At 36.1% G+C, this 22,659-nt stretch overlaps 1 protein-coding gene across 7 annotated transcripts in view; it reads right to left on the reverse strand.

The window, feature by feature from the left end:
* NAALADL2 (N-acetylated alpha-linked acidic dipeptidase like 2) overlaps window positions 1-22,659 on the reverse strand; it is a 1,259,279-nt gene that overhangs the window by 533,779 nt on the left and 702,841 nt on the right. For all 7 annotated transcript variants that reach the window (XM_046659057.1, XM_046659060.1, XM_046659059.1 and 4 more), the window contains one exon: window positions 3,368-3,641. In XM_046659057.1, coding sequence (XP_046515013.1) covers window positions 3,368-3,641 — 274 coding nt within the window. The remainder of the gene's footprint in view (window positions 1-3,367; window positions 3,642-22,659) is intronic.

Raw genomic sequence — 22,659 nt, forward strand, 5'->3', positions numbered from 1 at the left:
TGATGATATTATAGTTGATATTTACCTTTTAATAAAAGTATAAATCACTGTTTATTCCCTGAAGCTAACCTCACTCATGCTAAATTATTTATGTATCCATTTTAATGTGTATTTTGCATCTGACAGGACAACTCTCCTTAGGACCCTTTTACTGACCCGCCTGTCATTATGATGGGGTAAACAATGTCACCTTTCCAGTGCCCAATGAATTACAAAGAAGTTGCAAAGTACGCCATCCATCATGCTGGCACTAAGTAGGTTTTCTAAGTACATCTCAGATATCACAAATGCTGTTTAGACTGTTACCAGAAAGCAAAAATTGGAAGCTTACACAAAACAGTCATATGATGAATGGATATGACAGCTCTTCAAAGAAAAGGGGCACTCCTCTTCTACAAATAACCTTGTCAAAAGCAAAGTAGTGGGGAGCTTTGCTGGCAGTCAGACTAGAATAATTTAAGAACTTGTTAATGGCTCTGCCTGATGGAAATTCATGCAAACACAATGTACTCAAAATCAAAAAGTAGGTATGCCAGAATCATCATCAGCAACCTCTCAAGCTTGATTTGAATTAGGGAATGTCTGAAGAGATATAGAAAAATCACCAGTGTCCTATTAATTAGAATATATGAGTTTCAATAATACAGCTGTCTAAAACACGTACATAAAATATACGCAAGTATTCTATATGCATATAAAATAGTCACCTAGCAACTGCTATGCTTTTGAAAATCGTTATATGGTTTGAGTTTAAAAAATCAATATCAAAAATTTATTATATCCTTTATTGATATGGATATTTAAATTATGTACTTAGAGTAATAGATTTGAATTATTAATATAATTCTAAAAATAGTTATTGTTGGTGTCTTCATTTAATTTGCATGGTTAATTTCTCAAATTATGTTCTTCAAATACAAAAGTGTTTGTTTTATCCATAATTGCATTTTAGTTCCTTTAAACACTACTCCCTTTTACTTAGGCCTTATATTTCAAACACGGGCTATATTTCTACATCTATAGTTAACTTTATTTCTCCCTTTTAATAGCTACTTTGTCTTTTTCAACACTCCTTTTTAAAAAATTTATAAGTGGTAGGAGGGTCCCAAAATGACTTCTGACTTACGGACATTGAAGTAATTCCATGATTCTGTAGTAGACTTGGTTTTCTTTTATATGAGACAAAGAGAAAACTTAAACATTTATAACTCATAAGAAAAATGTGTAGAAAACTCTCAGAAGTACGGTTACACAGGAACATAAAAACCAATCCAATGGGCCCAGTGGATTATTGAAGAGGGCCACACTGAGGAAACAGGGAGACAAATTGTAGTTTCATCGCTTTTCCATGTCACCTCAGTCAAGGAATAATGAATGTTTGCTGGAAGAACTTGAAAAGCAAAAGATGGGGGTGATTCCAGGGACCCACTCAAGCTCCTGGGGTCTTGTTGTTCTGAGTTTTAGACATGCTTTTGCTTAGGGGAAGAGATGACTGTGTTGGACTTGAATCAACCGGGAAAAAGAGGAGGCTGGAAATGTGTGGGGCTTAGGCAGCATTGGGAGTCTGAGAGGAAATATGTGGGATAACTTCAGAATCTTGATTTGAGACCAAAGCTTCTGAATCAAAGAAAGAGTTTTGGCAGTCTGCTTCTGTTTTTGTTAATACACAGGTGTTTTTCTATTATTGCCTACCAGAAATGGTGTACATTAATCAAATCAAATTATATTAGTCTTACACTAGAAATACTGCAGACATTTAATATTGCATTAACTTTTAATTTAATTTAATAATTTTAATTTAATTTAATAATTTAGCCAGCTCTAGTGGTCCAGTGGTTAAGATTTGGTGCTCTCACCACTGTGACCCGGGTTTCTTTCGAGCTCATGGAACCCATCTGTCAGTTGTTGTACTGTGGTGGTTGCATGTTGCCATGATGCTGAAAGCTATGCCACTGGTATTTCAAATACCAGCAGGGTCACCCATGGTGGACAAGTTTCAGCAGAGCTTCCAGATTAAGATAGACTAGAAAGAAGGAAACTGGCCACCCACTTCCAAAAAAATTGGCCCTGAAATCCCTGTGAATAGCAGTGGAGCGTTGTCTAATAGAGCACTGGAAGGTGAGAAGATGGGGACAAAAAGATTAGGCAGAATTCTGGGATTCTGTGCACAGGGCTGTCCACTCCATGGCACTAACAACAAAACACTGTTAATTAATGAAAGGTTCTTCAAGGTGGTGCTGGTTATATGTATTCCTTCTGCTCAGAGGCAGAGAATGATACAATGCAGAACACAAACAGTGCTAAACCACTGGTAAACTGCCTCTCCCCACTCCACCCTTCAAAAGATAAAAACAGTATGAGGAGCAAGCATGTATTTCTGTAAAATAATCTTAAATGATTTAAATATTTCATATATTAATCAGAGTTAATAAGAAGTTAGATTATTAAAAATTTGTGCCAGTAATTAACAACATTCAGAAACATAACATTATTTCATTCGTATTAAATAAGGCAATCTACAGTTTTATGAGACTAAGTGTGTTTATTAAAATGATACTTTTAAATGGAGACAGAAAATTTGCCTTAAAGAAAACTAGTGACCAATTATATATTGTATCTAACTGGTATATTGTCCTTTCCACCGGTTTGGCTCTGTCCTCCAAGATTTACATATTAGCTAATTTAATTCTCCCAACAATCTTATCAAGTTGGATCTCTTATAATTTGCATCTCTTTTAGAGATGAAGAAACTCAGCCTTAGATGGTTAAAGAACAGTGGGTACCAGGGGAGCTGAGATTTGAAACTAACCCATGTGGCTCTAGAAGCTGTGCACTTAACCACAATGCCAAACAACCAGCTAACCCAGAAAAAGCAAAGCAATAATCCACACCTGGCTCCCTAGCTCCTGTGTGTTCCATCAAGAAAGCAGAAGCACTGTATTTCAAATCTTAAATGTGTGAATCATCACATCAATTTTCCACTTCATTTCTCGTGTGCACACAATCTCAAAACACAAGTACCTCCATTTCTATTCTTTCTGTCCACATCAATCTATTAAAATCTGCCTCTTCAAAACCAAAGAATGAAATGAACTTGCACTATACGGACTAAGCAAAATGTGAATGACTCAGTCACACATTCAACACTTCGAATTAAATTCTCCTAACATGTTTTCACTTTCAAAATATGACAAGAAAAGGGTCGGGTAATCCAAATCTTCCTTTCCCTTTCCTGGCACCTCCACACTGAGACTATTTAATGGTTACTTTTGTAAGCTGTGTCTTGCCAGTTAGTTCAATTTAGATGAAAGCTGTTGTTTTCTAATTCCATCTCACTGTAAATGACAGAGACAAATGGTCATATTACCTCGAGAGTTCCTTTGGCAGAATAGGCTGCGTATGAGTAGAGCAGATCTTGGCTGCCGTGTTTTCTGGCTTCTTCGCTGCAAGGCTGGCCATTAGGATGAAAGCACTGGCCGCTGCCGCTCAGAGTCACAGAGCTGGGAGAAGGGCCTGGCAGACTAAGCAGCACAGAGTAATTTACAAACTGAACATCTTCTAGGCCCAAAGAAGTCCAGTGAGTCTTAATCTTCTTTGAAATTTCCACGTCATCTTCACTTTTATACAGTTGTATCAAATTTCTGAAAGAAATTTAAAAAGCAACCTCTAAAAAAATAGGGAAAATCTTTATTCTTTTGAGTTACGACTATTCAATATACAAACAATTACTAATAGATGTGGGATAAGAAAGATGAATGAGATAGGACACTGTACAAGAAACTCAGTTTGGTAGATGTGATGAGCTTGCACAGAAATTACACAAATCGAAGCAGAATGAATGAAGTTCTGAAATTAAGAACTAATAAAGCACTATGGGACTGCAGACAAGAGAGTGATTAATGCCAACTAGTTTTTTATTAATTCTGATCCTTCTATCGACATCAACATAATCCATTTAAAACTGAGTTCAAAAACTAGGAGTCATGCTGGTTGAGACAGTTCTGTATTGTAGTTAATATGATACCATATGAAGCTAGGTGATTAATATATAACTAGTGCTAATTAAAATGTTACAGAGAACTCTTTTGATACAAATTACATGCCAAAGTATATGATGCTATGAGTTATATGCAAGAAAATCAATCTGTCATAGTAAAGCCAACCACAGATTGTCAAACAAATATGAAATTTTTGTATGTGCTTGCTGTAGTCTATATATTTATTCCTATACCTGTTCTGTAATCCACAGTGACACTATCTACTTCTGCTTACGACATCCTAGAAGCCAGACAAAATCTGTTAAAAATATGTGTAGAACCTAGAATGGAATCAGACATGGGAAATTAAAAAATAATAATCCATTAAAATTTTGTTTTGTTTTCTCTGAGGCTGGAATGACAAGGGACCAGCCTCCTTTTTGGCAAAAGTGTTTCTGCTTATAAGAATTTTATTGCTATCCAATCTATTACCTAAGTAGATATTTTTACGTCACTATTTTCGCCCATCATATTATTTTTCTCACACATACTTGCTATTTTTAGTAGCCTGTTTATTTAAGAACCTCAAAACAGAACACATCTGAAAGGAAAAAGAAATACACACAAAGGGAAAAAAACACATACAATAGTATAGGAAGGCATTACTGGAAACAAAAGGTAGGTCTATTGACACAGCTGAAAAGCTGGTCTACACAGGAACATGCAATAACAATTTCTCAGTTGCTTTCTATCTTTTTAAGGCTATTTCTATTTTTTTAAATATCTGTTTTGACCAATCATTAGTGCCATGTAAATTTTTTAGAAGAGCTAATTGGAAGAATTCTATTTTTTATTGTGAATAAAACTAGTTTGCCTTCAAGAGCTAACTGGAAGAATTCTATTTTTTATTGTGAATAAAACTAGTTTGCCTTCTACCCTGTTCTGTTTTTGGGGGGGAAGGCTTTTTGAGGTATGTTTGTCAAATGAAATGGTATATATTTCAAGTGTACAACCCACATGATGATGGAACATACATGCGCATTATGAAATGATTATTACAATCAAATTAATTAACACATCCATCACCTCACATAGTTACCTTTGTGTGTATGTGTTGTGTGTACTGAGAACACTTAAGATCTACTCTTTTAGCAAACTGCAAGTATACAATGCAGTATTAACTACAGTAACCCTACTGTACATTAGATCCTCAGAACTTATTTATCTTATAACTGAAGTCTTATCCCTTTTGACGAATATCTCCCCATTTCCCCAAGCCCCTGGCAGCTATGATTGTTTCTACAAGTTCAACTTTTTTTCCCCTCACATATAAGTGATACTGTGCTGTATCTGTCTTCTTAATCTGGCTTATTGCACTTAACATAGGGTCCTCCAAGTTCACATACATTGTCACAAAAGGCATGATCTCCTTTTTTATGGCTGAATGATATTCCACTGTGTATTTATACGTATATATACACACCACCACACTTTCTTTATCATCAGGCCATCCGTGAACACTTAGCTTGTCTTGGCTACTGGAAAGAATGCTGCAATAAACATGGGAGTGCAGATCCCTCTTCTAGATACTGATTTTGTTACCTTTATATAATTGGTATGTTAAATATCTATTGTTTCCAGCTTTATTGAAATATAAATGACATATAACATTGTATAAGTTTAAGGTGTACAATGTGTTAATTTTTATATTGTTATATATTGCAAAAGGATTAGCACCACAGCATTAGCTAGTACCGGCATCACATCACATAACTATCATTTCTTTTTCGTGGTGAGAACGTGACAACAGTCTCCTTGCATGGAAAACAAACAAGCAGAAAAAGATCTACTCTCTCAGCAATTTGCAGCATGGGGATTATTGTTAATATATGTATTGTTTTGTGGTTTGTTTTCACTTAGTATTAGGTGTCTCAGATTCCTCTAGGTTTATTTATTGATTTCCTGAGATAAGTATTTTAAAATTGTTTCCAGTTTTTCATTATTATAAACAATGCCGCCCTGAACATTCCTGTTTATGTTTCCTGATAGACATATGCAAGAGTCTCTAGGAAGACATGAACAAATGCTTTTAAAAGGGTTTTGATTACAGTCCTTCCTGCTCTGCCTGAGAGTCCCTATTCCTCCATTCCTCATCAACACCTGGTGGTGTCCACTATTTTATTTTATTTTATATTTTTGCCAGTGTGGTAGGTGTGAAATTGTATATTTGCTTAACTCAGAAATAACATTACTGGGTTGCAGCCCATTAGCATTATTTAAAAGGTCCTATTTTCAGTGTGTCTAATTTTTGCTAACCAATGAGGATAAAATTGTATCCTATTGTGGCTTTAATTTCCATTTCCACGTTTACTAATGAGGATCTTTTCATATATTACTTAGCTGTCCATGTTCCCTTTTCTGTGTGATGACTGTGTCTTTTACCCATATTTATGGAAGTTTTTGTATATTCTGGATAATCCTTTTTAGATCATATATATGTCACTTACGTTCTCCCAGTTTTGGCTTCTCTTTCATTTTCAATGTCTTGTCTTACAATTAATAGAAGTTTATAATTTTGCTTGGGTTTGGGTTTTTTCTTTTTTTTTGGTGAGGAAAATTGGCCCTGAGCTAACATCTGTTGCCAATCTTCTTCTATTTTTTTTCTTTGCTTGAGGAAGATTGTCCCTGAGTTAACATCTGAGCCAATCCTCCTCTATTTTGTAGATCAAGCCAAGCTTGATCAGCGGTGTGTAGGTCCATGCCCAGGATCCAAACCTGCAAACTCTGAGCCACCAAAGCGGAGTACATAAACTTAACCCCTACACCACTGGGACAGCCTCAGAAGTCTATAATTTTAATGTACATAATTTTTAATATAATGTAATGCTTTGTACATTTTTCTGATGTACTTCAGAAATCTCATTTTTTCCCCTAAAAGTCTGAAAGAATTGTTTTTCACATTTCAATGTTTACCTGGAATATATTTGTGTGTGTGTGTGTGTGTGTGTGTGTGGTAGGAGGTGGGAATCCAATAGCAACTTTTTCTGCATAAATAAGCATCCTAGTACACTTTTTGTCATCCTCTCCACTAATGTGCAATGACAATTCTGTCGTATATAAATTTTCATATGTGTGTGGGTCTGTCTGGGCTCCATAATTGATTCCATTAGTCTTTATGACCCATGTACATAATATGCTATTTTAATAATTATTAATTTATAATATGTCTTAACACTCTGAATGCCTAGTCCTCCTATTTATTCTTACTCAAGAACATCTTCATTATTTTCTTCTTTTTCTCTTCCATTCCAAGTTTGGAATGAGCTTATCAATTTCCTTGTGATTGAGTTACATTGAAACTAAAGATCAATTTGAGGAGAAATGTCATCTTTATAATAAAATAACAGCAATGTTACCAAATATTCAGTCAACGCTAACATAAAATATGTTTTAAAATTAATAATATATTTTTCTGCTTATTGCCGGTGTAGAGGAATACTATTCTTTTGTTCTATTAAATAATCCCGCTAAATTCTATTACTAATTATACTATTTTTTTTTAGTTTTCTTTATTAAAAAATTACATGATAAGCAAATAAAGAAGGTTTATTACTTCCTTTCTAGTTATTTAAAGGTTTCATTACTATTTTTTGGATTACTATCCAGGTTAAAACCTCCAGAAAATATTTAATCAGGTGTGATAGTGGACACCCATGCTGTATTCTAAATATCAGGGTAAACATGTTGCTTCCATTCTCATTTTGGTAAGAGATGTTTTATAAATGGTATTGAATTTTATCATAAATTCTGATGCATTTATTAAGATAATCATATTATCCTTTTCTTTTTTTTTATTAATGTTATGATAGATTACAACCTTGTGAGATTTCAGTTGTACATTTTTGTTAGTCATGTTGTGGGTACACCACTTCCCCCTTTGTGCCCTCCCCCCACCCCCCCTTTTCCCTGGTAACCACCGATCAGATCTCCTTATCAATATACTAACTTCCACCTATGAGTGGAGTCATATAGAGTTCGTCTTTCTCTGACTGGCTTATTTTGCTTAACATAATACCCTCGAGGTCCATCCACGTTGCTGTGAATGGGCCAATTTTGTCTCTTTTTATGGCTGAGTAGTATTCCATTGTGTATATATACCACATCTTCTTTATCCAATCATCAGTTTCTGGGCATGTAGGTTGGTTCCACGTCTTGGCTATTGTAAATAATGCATCGATGAACATAGGGGTGCAAGGGACTCTTGGGATTTCTGATTTCAGGTTCTTAGGATAGATACTCAGTAATGGGATGGCTGGGTCATAGGGTATTTCTATTTTTAACTTTTTGAGAAATCTCCATACTGTTTTCCATAGTGGCTGTACCAGTTTGCATTCCCACCAACAGCGTATGAGGGTTCCTTTTTCTCCACAACCTCTCCAACATTTGTCGCTCTTGGTTTTGGATGTTTTTGCCAATCTAACGGGTGTAAGGTGATATCTTAGTGTAGTTTTGATTTGCATTTCCCTGATGATTAGCGATGATGAACATCTTTTCATGTGTCTATTGGCCATATTCATATCTTCTTTTGAGAAATGTCTGTTCATGTCCTCTGCCCATTTTTTGATCGGGTTGTTTGTTTTTTTGTTGTTAAGCAGTGTGAGTTCTCATATTATCCTTTTCTTTAATTTGGTAGATTAAATTAATTGATTTTGAGGCATTAGGTCAAATTTTCATTCCTAAGGTTAACTCTACTTAGAGTGCATTATAATTTTCAGCTATTATATGATTTATTTTGCCAACAATTGTTCTCAATTTCCATGTCTATTTTTTATAAGTAAAGTGGGTATGCAATGTTCCTTTCAGGCATCATTTCTATCTAATTTTGGTTTGAAGTTATACAAACCTCGTAAAATAAGATAGAGAATGCTTCCTCTTGATCTGTTCTTGAATATGATCATAATCTTTGAAAGACAGAAATTATTTTTAAACTATAAATTGTCTGTACTTGATGTTCTTATTATGAGAGAACTATGAACTGCTGATTCAATGTCTTTAATTCTATAGGACGTGTATTATTTCTTCTGTGAATCACAGCTCTCTCATTGCTCCCAGTGCCACCTGCTAATAACCCTCAAAGTTCTACATTTCTGGTTTCATCACTTGCCACAGTATTATTTCCCAAGTTTTGGCTCCCTTGGGGATTTTTCTTATCATCCTGTTAGGTCAGGACAGTAGCGTTTTAAAGGAAGCTTATTCTAATAAATATATAGCATTGATATGTTTTTCAGAGTATCTATTTTAAAAGACTTGGTGGTCTAATGGGTAAGATTCGGCACTCTCATTGCCATGGCCCAGTTCCTTTCCTGATCAGGGAACCACACTACTCTTCTGTTGTTGTCATACTGTGGTAGCTGCGTGTTGCTGTGATTCTGAAACCTCTGCCACTGGGATTTCAAATACCAGTAGGGTCCCCCTTGGTGGACAGGTTTCAGTGGCGCTTCCAAACTAAGACAGACTAGGAAGAAGGACCTGGCACCCACTTCTGGAAAAACAGGCCAGGAAAACCCTATGAATAGCAGCGGACTATTGTCTGATATAGCTCCAGAAGGTGAAAGGATGGCGCAAAAAGACAAGGCAGGGTTCTGCTCTGCTGTACACAGGGTCGCTAGGAGTCAGAATTAACTCTACAGCACTAACAACAAATTTAAAAGTACCACCAAAACCAGAAATGCACTACATTGAGTACTTAACTCCCATGTAAGACATAATTTACTTGTAAGTACTGTTTGCTATTCCCACAACATCCAAGGGGGGAACTCTGGAAAAGCAGCTAAGAATTATGATCCAAGTTCCTGCTCCTTTCACAGACTCATAATGTAGATATTTGTTCAAACTTGATTGATATCATTTTGCACATTATCTCTACCTGACAGAGGTTAAATTACTCTAATTTCATATACTATGGTGGTTGATTGAATTTAAGGGAATATGAGAACCGCTTTTTTTTTTTTTTTGAGGAAGATTAGCCCTGAGCTAACACCTGCTGCCAATCCTCTTCTTTTTTGCTGAGGAAGACTGGCCCTGAGCTAACATCCATGTCCATCTTCCTCTACTTTATATGTGGGACAGCTACCACAGCATGGCTTGCCAAGCAGTGCAATGTCCACACCCGGAATCTGAACTGGCAAACCCCGGGCTGCTGCAGTGGAATGTGTGCACTTAACTGCTGTGCCACCAGGCTGGCCCAAGAATCGCTTTATAGTAATCTGAAGAGTACCACAATATCAATATAAAAACGCATCCTAAAAGATGTTAACAAAAGTTAAAGTTTTTGTTTACAAGTAGTTACAAGATCAGTAGTCTTTAAAAAGTGATTGAGGAAACACTATTGCTTAATAAATATTGCCTAAGATTACAAGTAATTAATAACTGGTTAATAAATATGTGTTCAAGTCCAATCTTCCTAAGACTACTTTTGAATCCTTCAGCCTTTAAAACTGTATTTCAAATTTATCAAATTGTTTATACTGATATTGTCCCCATCAAAAAAAGATTTAATGAGGCCATATGAGTTCTATTTTCTGAAATTATGTAACCTTTAAATTGAAATTATTTGAAATAAATCAGTGGTTAAAAGACAAAGTCTTATTGATACAAATGGTTTGGTTAAGCATTCAAATCACTTAGAATGTTAAAATTTCTAGGTTTTATTTATTGAGAATTTCCATAGCTTTTCCTAACTTTATTTTCCCCCACAATAAATATTTGGGGATTTATGGTGAACTGTTCTGCTATAATTAGGCAGTTTGCTATATTCGAAGAGAAATTTTGTTAAGTAATTAATTGTAATGTAATCTCAATTTACTAATTTCAGAGAAAGCTGAAAAACTAGGAGCGTGTCACGTAAAATCACAAGGTACTTAATTTGACAGAAAGTTTTACTCTGCTTTAATTTTTAAAATAAGAGTTTCCATGGGCCAGTAGTTTTGGCAGGCAGCATAATGAACTGTCATGCCTGAGTCTTGAATTTGGAAGTAAGCTTGGCATTAGCATTCCATTGGCCAGTGGAGACTGAAAATGGGAGGATTTTGGCTTTGGTAGACAAAATTCTGTTTATATCAATGTTCAACACCTGCTCCTGGATGAGCCACAGAGCAACACTGATGTTAGAATTGGAGCAAGCGATGCGTGTAGTATTCCTAGTAGCAGGGTGAGTGCCAAGATGATACTGTAAATGAATTGGGAAAGGAAGCATCTAAAGAAACATACTAGTAGACAGCAAATTAAATCTTGAGTAGTCCTGTAAGGTTGACTACAACAATGAAAGTAATTTTATATAATGGAAGAGAAATTACTATATTTTACAAATAATTTTTAGACATCATCTTTCTATGACACTGAAAATTGGTTAAAGCTATCGTCAGGACAATGAATGATAATGCCTATGTCAGGACAATAACCAAAATCAGGAAGAATTTAAATGTTGCTCATCACTTGTTAATCAAGACTACCTTCCTTCATAGGCAGACTCATTTCCGCACCCAAGACTGAAATCTTCTCTATTAAATCATACTCATTACATGACAAGTTGCATAAATCATGAGAAAAACCAACTGTTAATACACCTAACTTTATGAAATGCATTGAAATCAATCTGCAGAGATGTCTGGTTGCCGGAAGTCATAACAGTATGGAAACAAAAATGAAAACTCTAAATGCTAAAATGATAGAAAACAAGTGAGTTTTGGCAAGAAAAGCATATTGTACATTGTGATATGTGAATAAGCTCTCATTTAAGTGCTTCATCTCTATTGTACACATAAAGAAAGAAAGAAAGAGGTTTGTTGCTAGACAATAAATGAGCAGCATTGATGCTGGTGTATTTCTAACATAAACTATTCCTAGTGGACCAGAACCTAATCTGCTGAACCTAATGAATAATCCAGGATACTTGGACAGCTGAAACAAAAGACTGGCAGGAGCTAGTAGACAGGGGAGATGGGAGATTTGGGAGGAGCAGCATGGAGAGTGGAATGATTCTGGATTTTTGATTCAGCAAAAGAGGATTTAAATTCCAGTTCTCACATACAAGCTGGATGAACTTATGCATATCAATGTCTTTTGAGCCTCAGTTTCAACATTATAATATGTTAGATGGTAATATTTTATGTTTTGGGAGAGAGCACGAAATGAGATAACATATATAAAGTGCTTAGCACAGTCTCTAGCAACTCCAGGTACCTAATAAATGTTACTTGTCTTTCTCTCTTTCTTTCTTAAATGATCCGTCCCAAGAACTGAAACAGGAGTAAGATCATCTAATTTACTACAGTAGATGGCATAGTCCTTTCCTATAAGGACTACATCAGAATATATACACAAACTTAACCTCGATTCATGGTCAGAATTATAAAGCCCTATTTGCCATCTTTCTCTTCTTCCTTCTGGAAAAGTTCATGATATTTGAATATATTGACACCTACTTGAATTCTGGACACAGGGCTCAAATTTTTATATATTTTCTTTCTTTCCTACAGGTCATTAGCAGTTAAGGATCAGAGCACAGTGGAAAAGTTAAGCTCAGAAGCAAGAATCTGAGATTATTTACTTATTGTTCATAGAAAAATTAAAATCATCTCCCATTAGAAGCTTTTATTTTTTTCTTATTATTTAAGTACGGTATATGTACTGCAGAAAAAAAAGTAGAACACATGGATAAGAAAAATTTTAACCAAAGAATGGGAGAAAATGATCCCAACAGGAAAATGCTCTACTCGTAATCAAGAAACCGTATGAAAGGTTAGTAAAATTGAATTCACAATCCAAATGTTTTGGAAAATAAATATCCATAATAGTTACCACTGCTTACACTGTCCCCACTACCAACATCTTCTGAGTGTCTGCTCTGTGCTAGCCATTGTTTTAGATGGTTTATATTCAAAAGCTCTAATCCTCACACAAAATTTGAAGTTATATTAAAATGAGCCTAGAAAAGAATTAGAATAATTCTCAAGTTTTAAGAAAGGAGATCTAAAATTTGCCTCTCTGCCCTGGCCCAAGCCACATAGATGTACCTCATGAGGCGACGGTCTAGTCCAGCAGTTCTCAAGGGGTGGTCGGAAACCCCCTGGGGAGTCTCTCAGGCCCCTTCAGTGATCTATGAGATCATCACAGTTATGTTTGTAATAATACTATAAGATTAATTGCCTTTTTCACTGGGTTGAAACATGCACTGATGGTGCGAAAGCAACGGTAGATAAAACTGCTGGCCTTTTGGCACAAATAAAGACAGTGACAACAAACTTAACCAATAGTCACTGAATTCTTCACTATCATCCACTTGCAGAAAGAAAGTCAGTTTCAGTTAAGATCAAAATTGCTGAATCCATAAAACTTACTAATTTTTTTATTGTCTCAAACATGAGCACACATCCTTTTAATAATCTTTGTTATGAAATGGGAAGTGTGCATAACCCCTTCTACTGTACACTATAGAGTAATAGTCTCCTGAAAAGGCGCTTGCGTGAGTTGTGGGCTAATGTAGTACTTCTTTTCACGAAGCATCATTTTTACTTGAAATAATAATAGATAAAATGTGGTAGATCAGACTTTGGTATTGGGAGACATTTCTCAAAAATAGGCAAAGTAGGACTTCCAGAAAATAACTGACCATTTTTGTCACCAATGAAAATATTCCAAGTTAGGAGTATAAGTTTTGGAAAATTTGCCTTTGTCACAATGAGATTTAGAGATTTTCAACACATAAATATGTTTCTGATGAGATCAGTGGTAACGTAAATAAATATTTTTTTTAATATTATATAATATGTCAACATTGGGAAGATCTGCACTAATCAGTGAAGCAATATTTTCCAATTGAGCAATGTATGGCACAAAATCATGCATGAAAAAAAGAACCAACTAAAATTTAAGATAGGCCATTTTATTTTAACATAATAAGGTATGAAAAGTTTATTGACATGGTTTTAGATTCCACATTGCAACTAGCTATTAAGAAACTACCACCTGTCAAGTTTTGATGTAATTTTGAATATTTACAATTACGTGAAAAAGCTTTTAAAATATATCACTCTTTTCCAACTACAGATGTGTGTAAGGCCAGGTTTTCATTATATACTTCAACTGAAACAACATATTGCAACAGACTGACTACAGATGCAGATATGAGAATCCAGTAATCTTCTATTAAGCAACCCATTAAAGAGATTTGAAGAATATAAAACTATGCCAATCTTCTAATTTTTTTCTTTGAAAAGTAGTTGAACAAAATAGAGCAAGATGGGCATGGATGTTAGCTCAGGGCCAGTCTTCCTCAGCAAAAAGAGGAGGATTGGCAGCAGATGTTAGCTCAGGGCTAATCTTCTTCAAAAACAAAAACAAAAACAAAAAAACAAAGCAAAAACCAAAAAGAAGTTAAAATTAAAAAAAAGAATAAAAAATGTTTTATTTTGTTAACATCTTAGGGGTTTTTAAATTATTTAAAAATAAATCTTACAAATTTCTTGGTTATAATTCTAATATAGTAAATATGGACATATATAACTTCATAAACATAAATTCTTAGGAGATTTCAATAATGTTGAAAATTGTAAAGGAGTCCTGAGACCAAAATATTTGAGACCCACTCATGTAGTCCATGTTTAAGTGTATATCATAATCGTAGATGGCTAGAAACATCTGTGAATATACTCAATAATAAGCATCTCCCTAGTCTTGAATATAGAGATGTCAGTTAATGAAGGGTGGGAGAGAAAGCTAACAGCATCAAGTCTGAAGGACAAATTAATAAGCAAAGGTCCAGAGAATTGTAAGCTTTCTAGTAAGAACAGAGATGATAAACATTTATGGAATCTAGGTTAAAGATGTCTTTTTGTGCTTGTGTGTCTAGGTTCGTACTCTCAGCAGCACACTGGTGATGCAAAACCAGTCGATGAAAGTACAAACAGAAGGTCAATACATTTCCAGATTGAGGAAGAAAGAAAAATGTTATTGAATATCTCTCTTATCACTGAATATGGGGATATATTCAATATATCTCTCATCATTGAATATCTACTACATATAAGGAAATGTAAAAGCTCCCATCTGCCAGAATCTGGGCAAACCATCCTAACCTCTCGGGCAATTGGTCAGATCTCACTCTGTGCTGCCCCATGTACATTAGCTGGACTTTGCCATTGGATACCTATTCTCACTTTCACATTCATTCATTTTCTTTCCCCCAAAAATAACCACTGAATATCTACTGTGTACCAGCCACTGTGTGGCTGTTGTGGGTAAGTAGTTAAACCAAACAGACAAAACTCCCTGATCCCTAGTTAAGTGAGATAGGTTTTAAAACTTATAAAGCAAAATTTGAAAGTACAAAGAAAATATGCAAACTCACAATCACAGTTGGAAATTTTAACAAATCTCAGTAACTGATAGAATGGCAGAAAAAGAAGAGTTGATTATTCAAGGTGACTTGAATAACGTAATTTTAAAAACTGACCAATTTGACATATATGGAAAACTATACCCAACAACTTCACAAGCACACATGGAATATTTACCAAAATTGCCCATATGGTAGGCCATAGAGTGAGTCTCAACAAACTTCAAAACACTAAAATCAGATCTCGTCAAGATGGTGGTGTAAGCAGACTCTGAACTCATCTCCTCCCATGAACATAATCAGGTTACAACTACTTTTGGAAAAATTACCCTGGGTAGGAAACTGAAAACTGGATAAAAAGAACCCCCACAACAAGGGACAGTCCTGACTAAGGTGGAAGAGGCAGAAATTACTGCTGTAGAGGAAAAAGGCCACCTTTGGGAGCAACAGAGCTTCTCAGCTGGCCAGGTGAGAATCACCCTAAGGTACACAGCCCAACCTGGAGGAGTGAGGTCCAAAGTGGGGGCCAATACTGCTATAAGCATCCTTCAGACTTAGCACAACTGAGACGAGCGTCTTACTGTCTGTCTTCACCGGCTATTAACTGCAGTGAGGATACCCCCAGAAAAGTTATCAGACAAAAGCTGAAAAGATCCGGGTCATAAAGGGCTCCCACACAAACCCACCATTTCAGCAACCTAAAATCACCAGAGAGAAGGCTGATAGCCCTTTGGTGAAACGAGACTCACCTAGTGTGATCTGGGGGCATCTTGGTGAGAGGAGGGACTTCTCTGGAGACTGAGACATTGGTGGGAGCCATTGTTCTGACCCGGTTCAGGCATGCTGACACAGACCCTGGTGGATGCCATTGAGGTTCTTCCCTAGGCCTGTTAGCCCGGGGGTCTGCCACATCCACGAGAGCACAGATTTAATCCACTTCAGCCAGGGCAGGCAGCCCTCCTTGGGACCGGCCCCACCCAACAGCAAGCCCTCAGGCTACTTGTCAGTCTGCATTGACTGGGTGCCTTGATCCTCTACAGGCAGGTGAATGTGTCTGCCTCTGTGGGGCGGGGCCCATGTGAGGACCAGGTGAACTGTGGAGGGTATTGGTGGAGAGGTGGAGGCCTCTGCAGTGGTGTGTCATAGTACACTCCAGGGGGTTGGGAAATGTGTTCAGACCAGGACTGTGTTGATGGTGTGTGTGATCCTCTGGGGGGTGAGGCTTATTAGCAGCAGAAGACCTGTGCTTCACAAATAGCCTTAAAAAGGATCAGCCCCACCTTCCAAAGCCTGAAACAATTGAGTGCTTCTGTGCCTAGGCTCAGCCCCACTCAGCTGCACTCCTAAGACAACTGACAACAGCCTTGTAGGCCTGAGGCGAATAGCAACTGTAAGCCCCTGAGCCTAGTAGCAACCAGCTACACTGGGTATGAACCCAATTAAGAGGAAAACTGCAATAGGAGTGTGCTGATAGACTTTGTAGCCAATGGTGCTAAGGCTCCCCAAACCAGATTTACAAACAGCTGGAAAGGGAAGGAAAGACTAGACTCCCTGGGTACCTGCATTAAGAGCAACCCTGCCACAGCAGTAAGACACAAGTAGCCCACAAAGGGGTCACTCCTGGATCTTTTGGACTGGTGACGAGAGGGAAGCACACTGCTGGGCCTCATAAGGCATCTCTTACATGAGGCCACTTCTCCAAGATCAGGAGACATAGTCAATTCACCTAATACATAGAAATAAGCACAGAGAAAGAGGCATAATGAGGAGACAAAGGAATACATTCCAAGCAAGGGAACAGGACAAAACCCCAGAAAAAGAAATAAATGAAACAGAAATAAGTGCCCTACTCGACAAAGCATTCAAACAAAATCTCATAAGGATGCTCACAGATATTCGGAGGAGACTGGATGAACACAATGCGCTCATCAGCAAAGAACTGAAAAATATAAAAAAGAACCATTAGAAATGAAGAATACAACGCAGGAAATGAAAGGAGAAGGACTCAATAGCAGAGTAGAGGATGCAGAAGGACGGATCAGTGAGCTAGACGAAAGACTAGAGGAAATCACCCAAGCTGAACAGGAAAAAGAAAAAAGAATTAGACAGAATGAGAACACTCTAAGGGAACTCTGGGCCAATATCAAGCATGCTAATATTAGGATTATAGGTGTCCCAGAAGGAGAAGAGAGAGACAAAGGGGCAGAAAATTTATTTGAAGAAATAATAGATGAAAATTTTCCTAACTTAAGGAGGGAAACAGACATCCGAGTACAAGAAGCACAGAGAGCTCCAATTAAGATAAGCTCAAAGAGGCCCACACCAAGACACATTATAATTAAAATGTTTAAAATTAAAGATAAAGAGAGAATCCTAAAAGCAGCAAGACAAAGCCAACAAGTGACATACAAAGGAAAGCCCATAAGGCTATCATCAGTGGACTTTTCAGCCAAAACCCTGCAGGCAAGAAGAGAATGGCATGACATATTTAAAGTGCTAAAAGGAAAAAACCTACAGCCAAGAATACTCTATCCATCAAGGCTGTCATTCAGAATGGAAGCAGAGATAAAAAGCTTCTCAGACAAGCAAAAATTAAAGGAGTTTATCACCAAGAAACCAGCTCTACAAGAAATGCTGAAGGGACTTATTTAAGTGGTAAAGTGATGACAACAAATAGAGATAAAAACAAAATTATCAAAAAACAAAACCAGGCAATAAAATCACTTTAAAGTAAAGTGTAAATGGTAAAAACATAGTAACGGTAGCAGATCAACTACCAGTGAAGATACTATGACTGTTAAAAGACAAATGTACTAAAATCACCTATTTCAATGATAAGAGGGTAATGGATAGATACACTAAACAAGAGACTATATATGATTTGAAAAACATAAAATTTGGGATGAAGGGACTGAAAAAGTAGAGCTTTTAGAAAGAGGTCAAGCTAAAGAGTCAATCAACTTGATATACATGGTTACATACATTGAATATTATATAGGATCCTCATGGTAATCACAAATCAGAAACCTATAAAAAGTAAGCAAAAAAGTAAGACAAAAGAAATAAAACATATCCCTAAAGAAAGCCATCAAACCACAAGGGAAGAGAGCAGGAGAAAAAGAAAGGAACAGAGAAGAACTGCGAGAACACCCAGGAAAAAAAGTAACAAAATGGCAATAAATACATATTTATCAATAGCTACTTTAAATGTCAATGGACTAAATGTTCCAACGAAATGCCATAGGGTAGCCAATTGGAGAAAAAAAACAAGACCCATGTATATGTTGCATACAAGAGACACACTTCAGACCTAAAGACACTCACAAACTGAAAGTGAAAGGATAGAAAAAGGTATTCCATGAAAATGGCAAGGAAACGAAAGCAGGGGTAGCAATACTTATATCAGACAAAATAGACTTTAAAACAAAACCCGTAGCAAGAGACAAAGATGGGCACTACATAATGATAAAGAGAACAATCCAACAAGAAGATATAACACTTGTAAATATCTATGCACCAAACATAGGAGCACCTAAATATATAAAGCAATTATTAAAAGACATAAAAGGAGAAATAGACAGTAACGCAATAATAGTAGGGGACTTTAACACTCCACTTACACCAATGGATAGATCATCCAAACAGAAGATCAATAAGGAAACACTGGCCTTAAATGACACTTTAGATGAGATGGGCTTAGTAAATATATATAGAACATGCCATCCAAAAACCACAGAATACACATTCTTTTCAAATGCACATGGAACATTCTCCAGGATTGATCACATATTAGGCCACCAAACAAGTCTCAATAAATTTAAGAATGTCAAAATAATACCATGCATCTTTTCTGACCAAAAAGATACGAAACTAGAAATCGACTACCAGAAGAAAACCAGAAGAGCCACAAAAATGTGGAGATTAAACAAAATGCTATGGAACAATGATTAGGTCTATGAAGAAATCAAACGAGAAATCAAAAAATTCCTGGAGACAAATGAAAATGAAAATCCAACAAGCCAAAATCTGTGGGATACATCAAAAGTGGTTCTAAGAGGGAAGATTATAGCAATTCAGGCCTACCTCAACAAAGGAGAAGAATCCCAAATAAACAATCTAAAAGCATGAGAAAAAGAACAACAAACAAAGCCCTAAATCAGCAGAAGGATGGGAATAATAAAAATCAGAGAAGAAATAAATCAAATAGAGACTAAAAAAAAAAAACAGAAAAAATTAATGAAACCACCAGCTGGTTCTTTGAAAAGATAAACAAAATTGACAAACCCTTAGCTAGACTCACCAAGAAAAAAAAAGAGAAGGCTCACATAAATAAAATCAGAAATGAAAAAGGAGAGATTACAACAGAAACCTCAGAAATACAAAAAATAAGAGAATACCATGAAAAGCTATACACCAACAAATTTGATAATCTAGAAGAAATGGATAAATTCTTAGAAACATACAACCTTCCAAAGCTGGACCAAGCAGAAGTAGAGAATTTGAACAGGAGGTCAAAACAGCAATCAAAAACCTCCCAAAAAATAAAAGTCCAGGACCAGATGGCTTCCCTGGTGAATTCTACCAAACATTCAAAGAAGACTTAATACCTATCCTTCCCAAACTCTTCCAAAATATTGAAGAAGAGGGGAGGGTTCCTAACTCATTCTATGAAGCCAACATTATCCTGACACCAAAACAAGACAAGAACAACACAAAAAAGAAAATTACAGGCCAATATCAGTGATGAACATCGATGCAAAAATCTTCAACAAAATACTAGCAAATCGAATACAACAAGACATTAAGAAGATCATACATCCTGATCAAGAGGGTTTCATTCCAGGGATGCAGGGATGGTTAAACATCCACAAATCTATCAATGTGATATACCACATTAACAAAATGAAGAATAAAAATCACATGGTCATCTCAATAGATGCAGAGAAAGCATTTGACAAGATACAGCACCGATTTATGGTAAAACTTCTAAGTAAAGTGGTATAGAAAGAAAATACCTAAACATGATAAAGGCCATATATGAAAACCCACAGAAAATATCATTTTCAATGAAGAAAACTGAAAGCTATCTCTCTAAGAACAGGAACCAGACAAGGATGCCCACTGTCACCACTCTTATTTAACATAGTATTGGAAGTCATAGCCAGGGCAATCAGGTAAGAAAAAGAAATAAAAGGGATCCGTATTGGAAAAGAAGTGAAACTGTCACTCTTTGCAGATGACATGATTTTATATCTAGAAAACCCTAAAGAGTCCACTAAAAAACTTTTAGAAAATAAATTAATACATTCAAGTCACAGGATACAAAATCAACATATAAGTCAGTTGCGTTTCTATACACTAACAAGGAAGGTGCACAAAGAGAAATTAAGAATACAATCCCATTTACAACTGCAACAAAAAGAATAAAATACCTAGGAATAAACTTAACCACAGAGGAGAAAGATCTGTACCCTGAAAACTATAAAACATTGTTGAAAGAAATTGAAGAAGTCACAAAGAAACGGAAAGATATTCTGTGCCCTTGGATTGGAAGAATTAACATAGTTAAAATGTCTATACTTCCTAAAGAAATCTATAGATTCAATGCAATCTCTATCAAAGTTCCAACAACATTTTTCACAGAAATGGAACAAAGAATCCTAAAATTTATATGGAACAACAAAAGACCTCGAATAGCCAAAGGATTCCTGAGAAAAAAGAACAAAGCTGGAGGTATCACACTCCCTGATTTCAAAATATATTACAAAGCCATAGTAACCAAAACAGCATGGTACTAGCATAAAAACAGAAAGAGAGATCAATGGAACAGAATCGAGAGCCCAGAAATAAACCCACACATTTACGGACAGCTAATAATTGACAAGGGAGCCAAGAGCATACAATGGAGACAGGAGAGTCTCTTTAATAAACGGTGTTGGGAAAACTGGACAGCCACATGCAAAAGAATGAAAGTAGACCATTACCTTACACCATGCATAAAAATCAACTCAAAATGGATTAAAGACTTGAATGTAAGACCCAAAATCATGAAACTTCTAGAAGAAAACATAGGCAGTACGCTCTTTGACATGGGTCTTAGCAGCATATTTTCAAGTACCATGTCTGACCGGGCAAGGGAAACAAAAGAAAAAATGAACAAATGGGACGACATCAAACTAAAAATCTTCTGCACAGCAAAGGAAACTATCAACAAAACGAAAAGACAACCTAACAATTGGGAGAAGATATTTGCAAACCATATATCAGATAAGGGGTTAATATCCAAAATATACAAAGAACTCATACAGCTCAACAACAAAAACACCAACAAGCCAATTAAAAAATGGGCAAAAGACCTGAATAGAGATTTCTCCAAAGAAGATATACAGATGGCCAACAGGCATATGAAAAGATGCTCAACATCATTAGCTATCAGGGAAATGCAAATCAAAACCACAATGAGGTATCATCTCACTCCGGCAGAATGGCTATAATTAACAAGACAGGAAACAAGTTGTGGAGAGAAGGGAACCCTTGTACACTGCTGGTGGGAGTGCAAACTGGTGCAGCCACTATGGAAAGCAGTATGGAGTATCCTCAGAAAATTAAGAACAGATCTACCACCTGATCCAGCTATCCCACTGCTGGGTATTTATCCAAAGAATTTGAGAACAAAAAGGCATAAAGATACATACATTCCTATGTTCATTGCAGCATTATACACAATAGCCAAGACTTGGAAGCAACCTAGGTGTCCATCAAGGGACCAATGGATAAAGAAGATGTGGTGTATATACACAATGGAATACTACTCAGCCATAAGAAATGATGAAATCCGGCCATTTTTGACAACATGGATGGTCCTTGAGGGTATTATGCTGAGTGAAATAAGTCAGAGTGAGAAAATTACATACCATATGATCTCACTCATAAGTAAAAGATAAAAACAATGACAAACAAACATATAGCAATGGAGATTGGATTGGTGGTTACCAGAGGGAAGGGAGGGGGGTCAAAAGGGGTGATTAGGCTCATGTGAGGTGATGGACTATAATTAGTTTTTGGGTGGTGAACATGATGTAATCTACACTGAATTCGAAATATATTAATGATGTACATCGGAAAGCTATATATTGTTACAGTCCAATGTTACTGCAATTAAAAAAAATTATAAATTAAAAATAAACACACTAAAATTATACAGACTGTATGCTGTGAATACAGTTAAATTAAGCTAGAAACCAAAAACAAAAATATAAGCAGAAAACTCCAGTTGCTTGGAAATTA

Source organism: Equus quagga, chromosome 4 (assembly GCF_021613505.1).
Source record: "Equus quagga isolate Etosha38 chromosome 4, UCLA_HA_Equagga_1.0, whole genome shotgun sequence".
Lineage (NCBI taxonomy): Eukaryota > Metazoa > Chordata > Mammalia > Perissodactyla > Equidae > Equus > Equus quagga.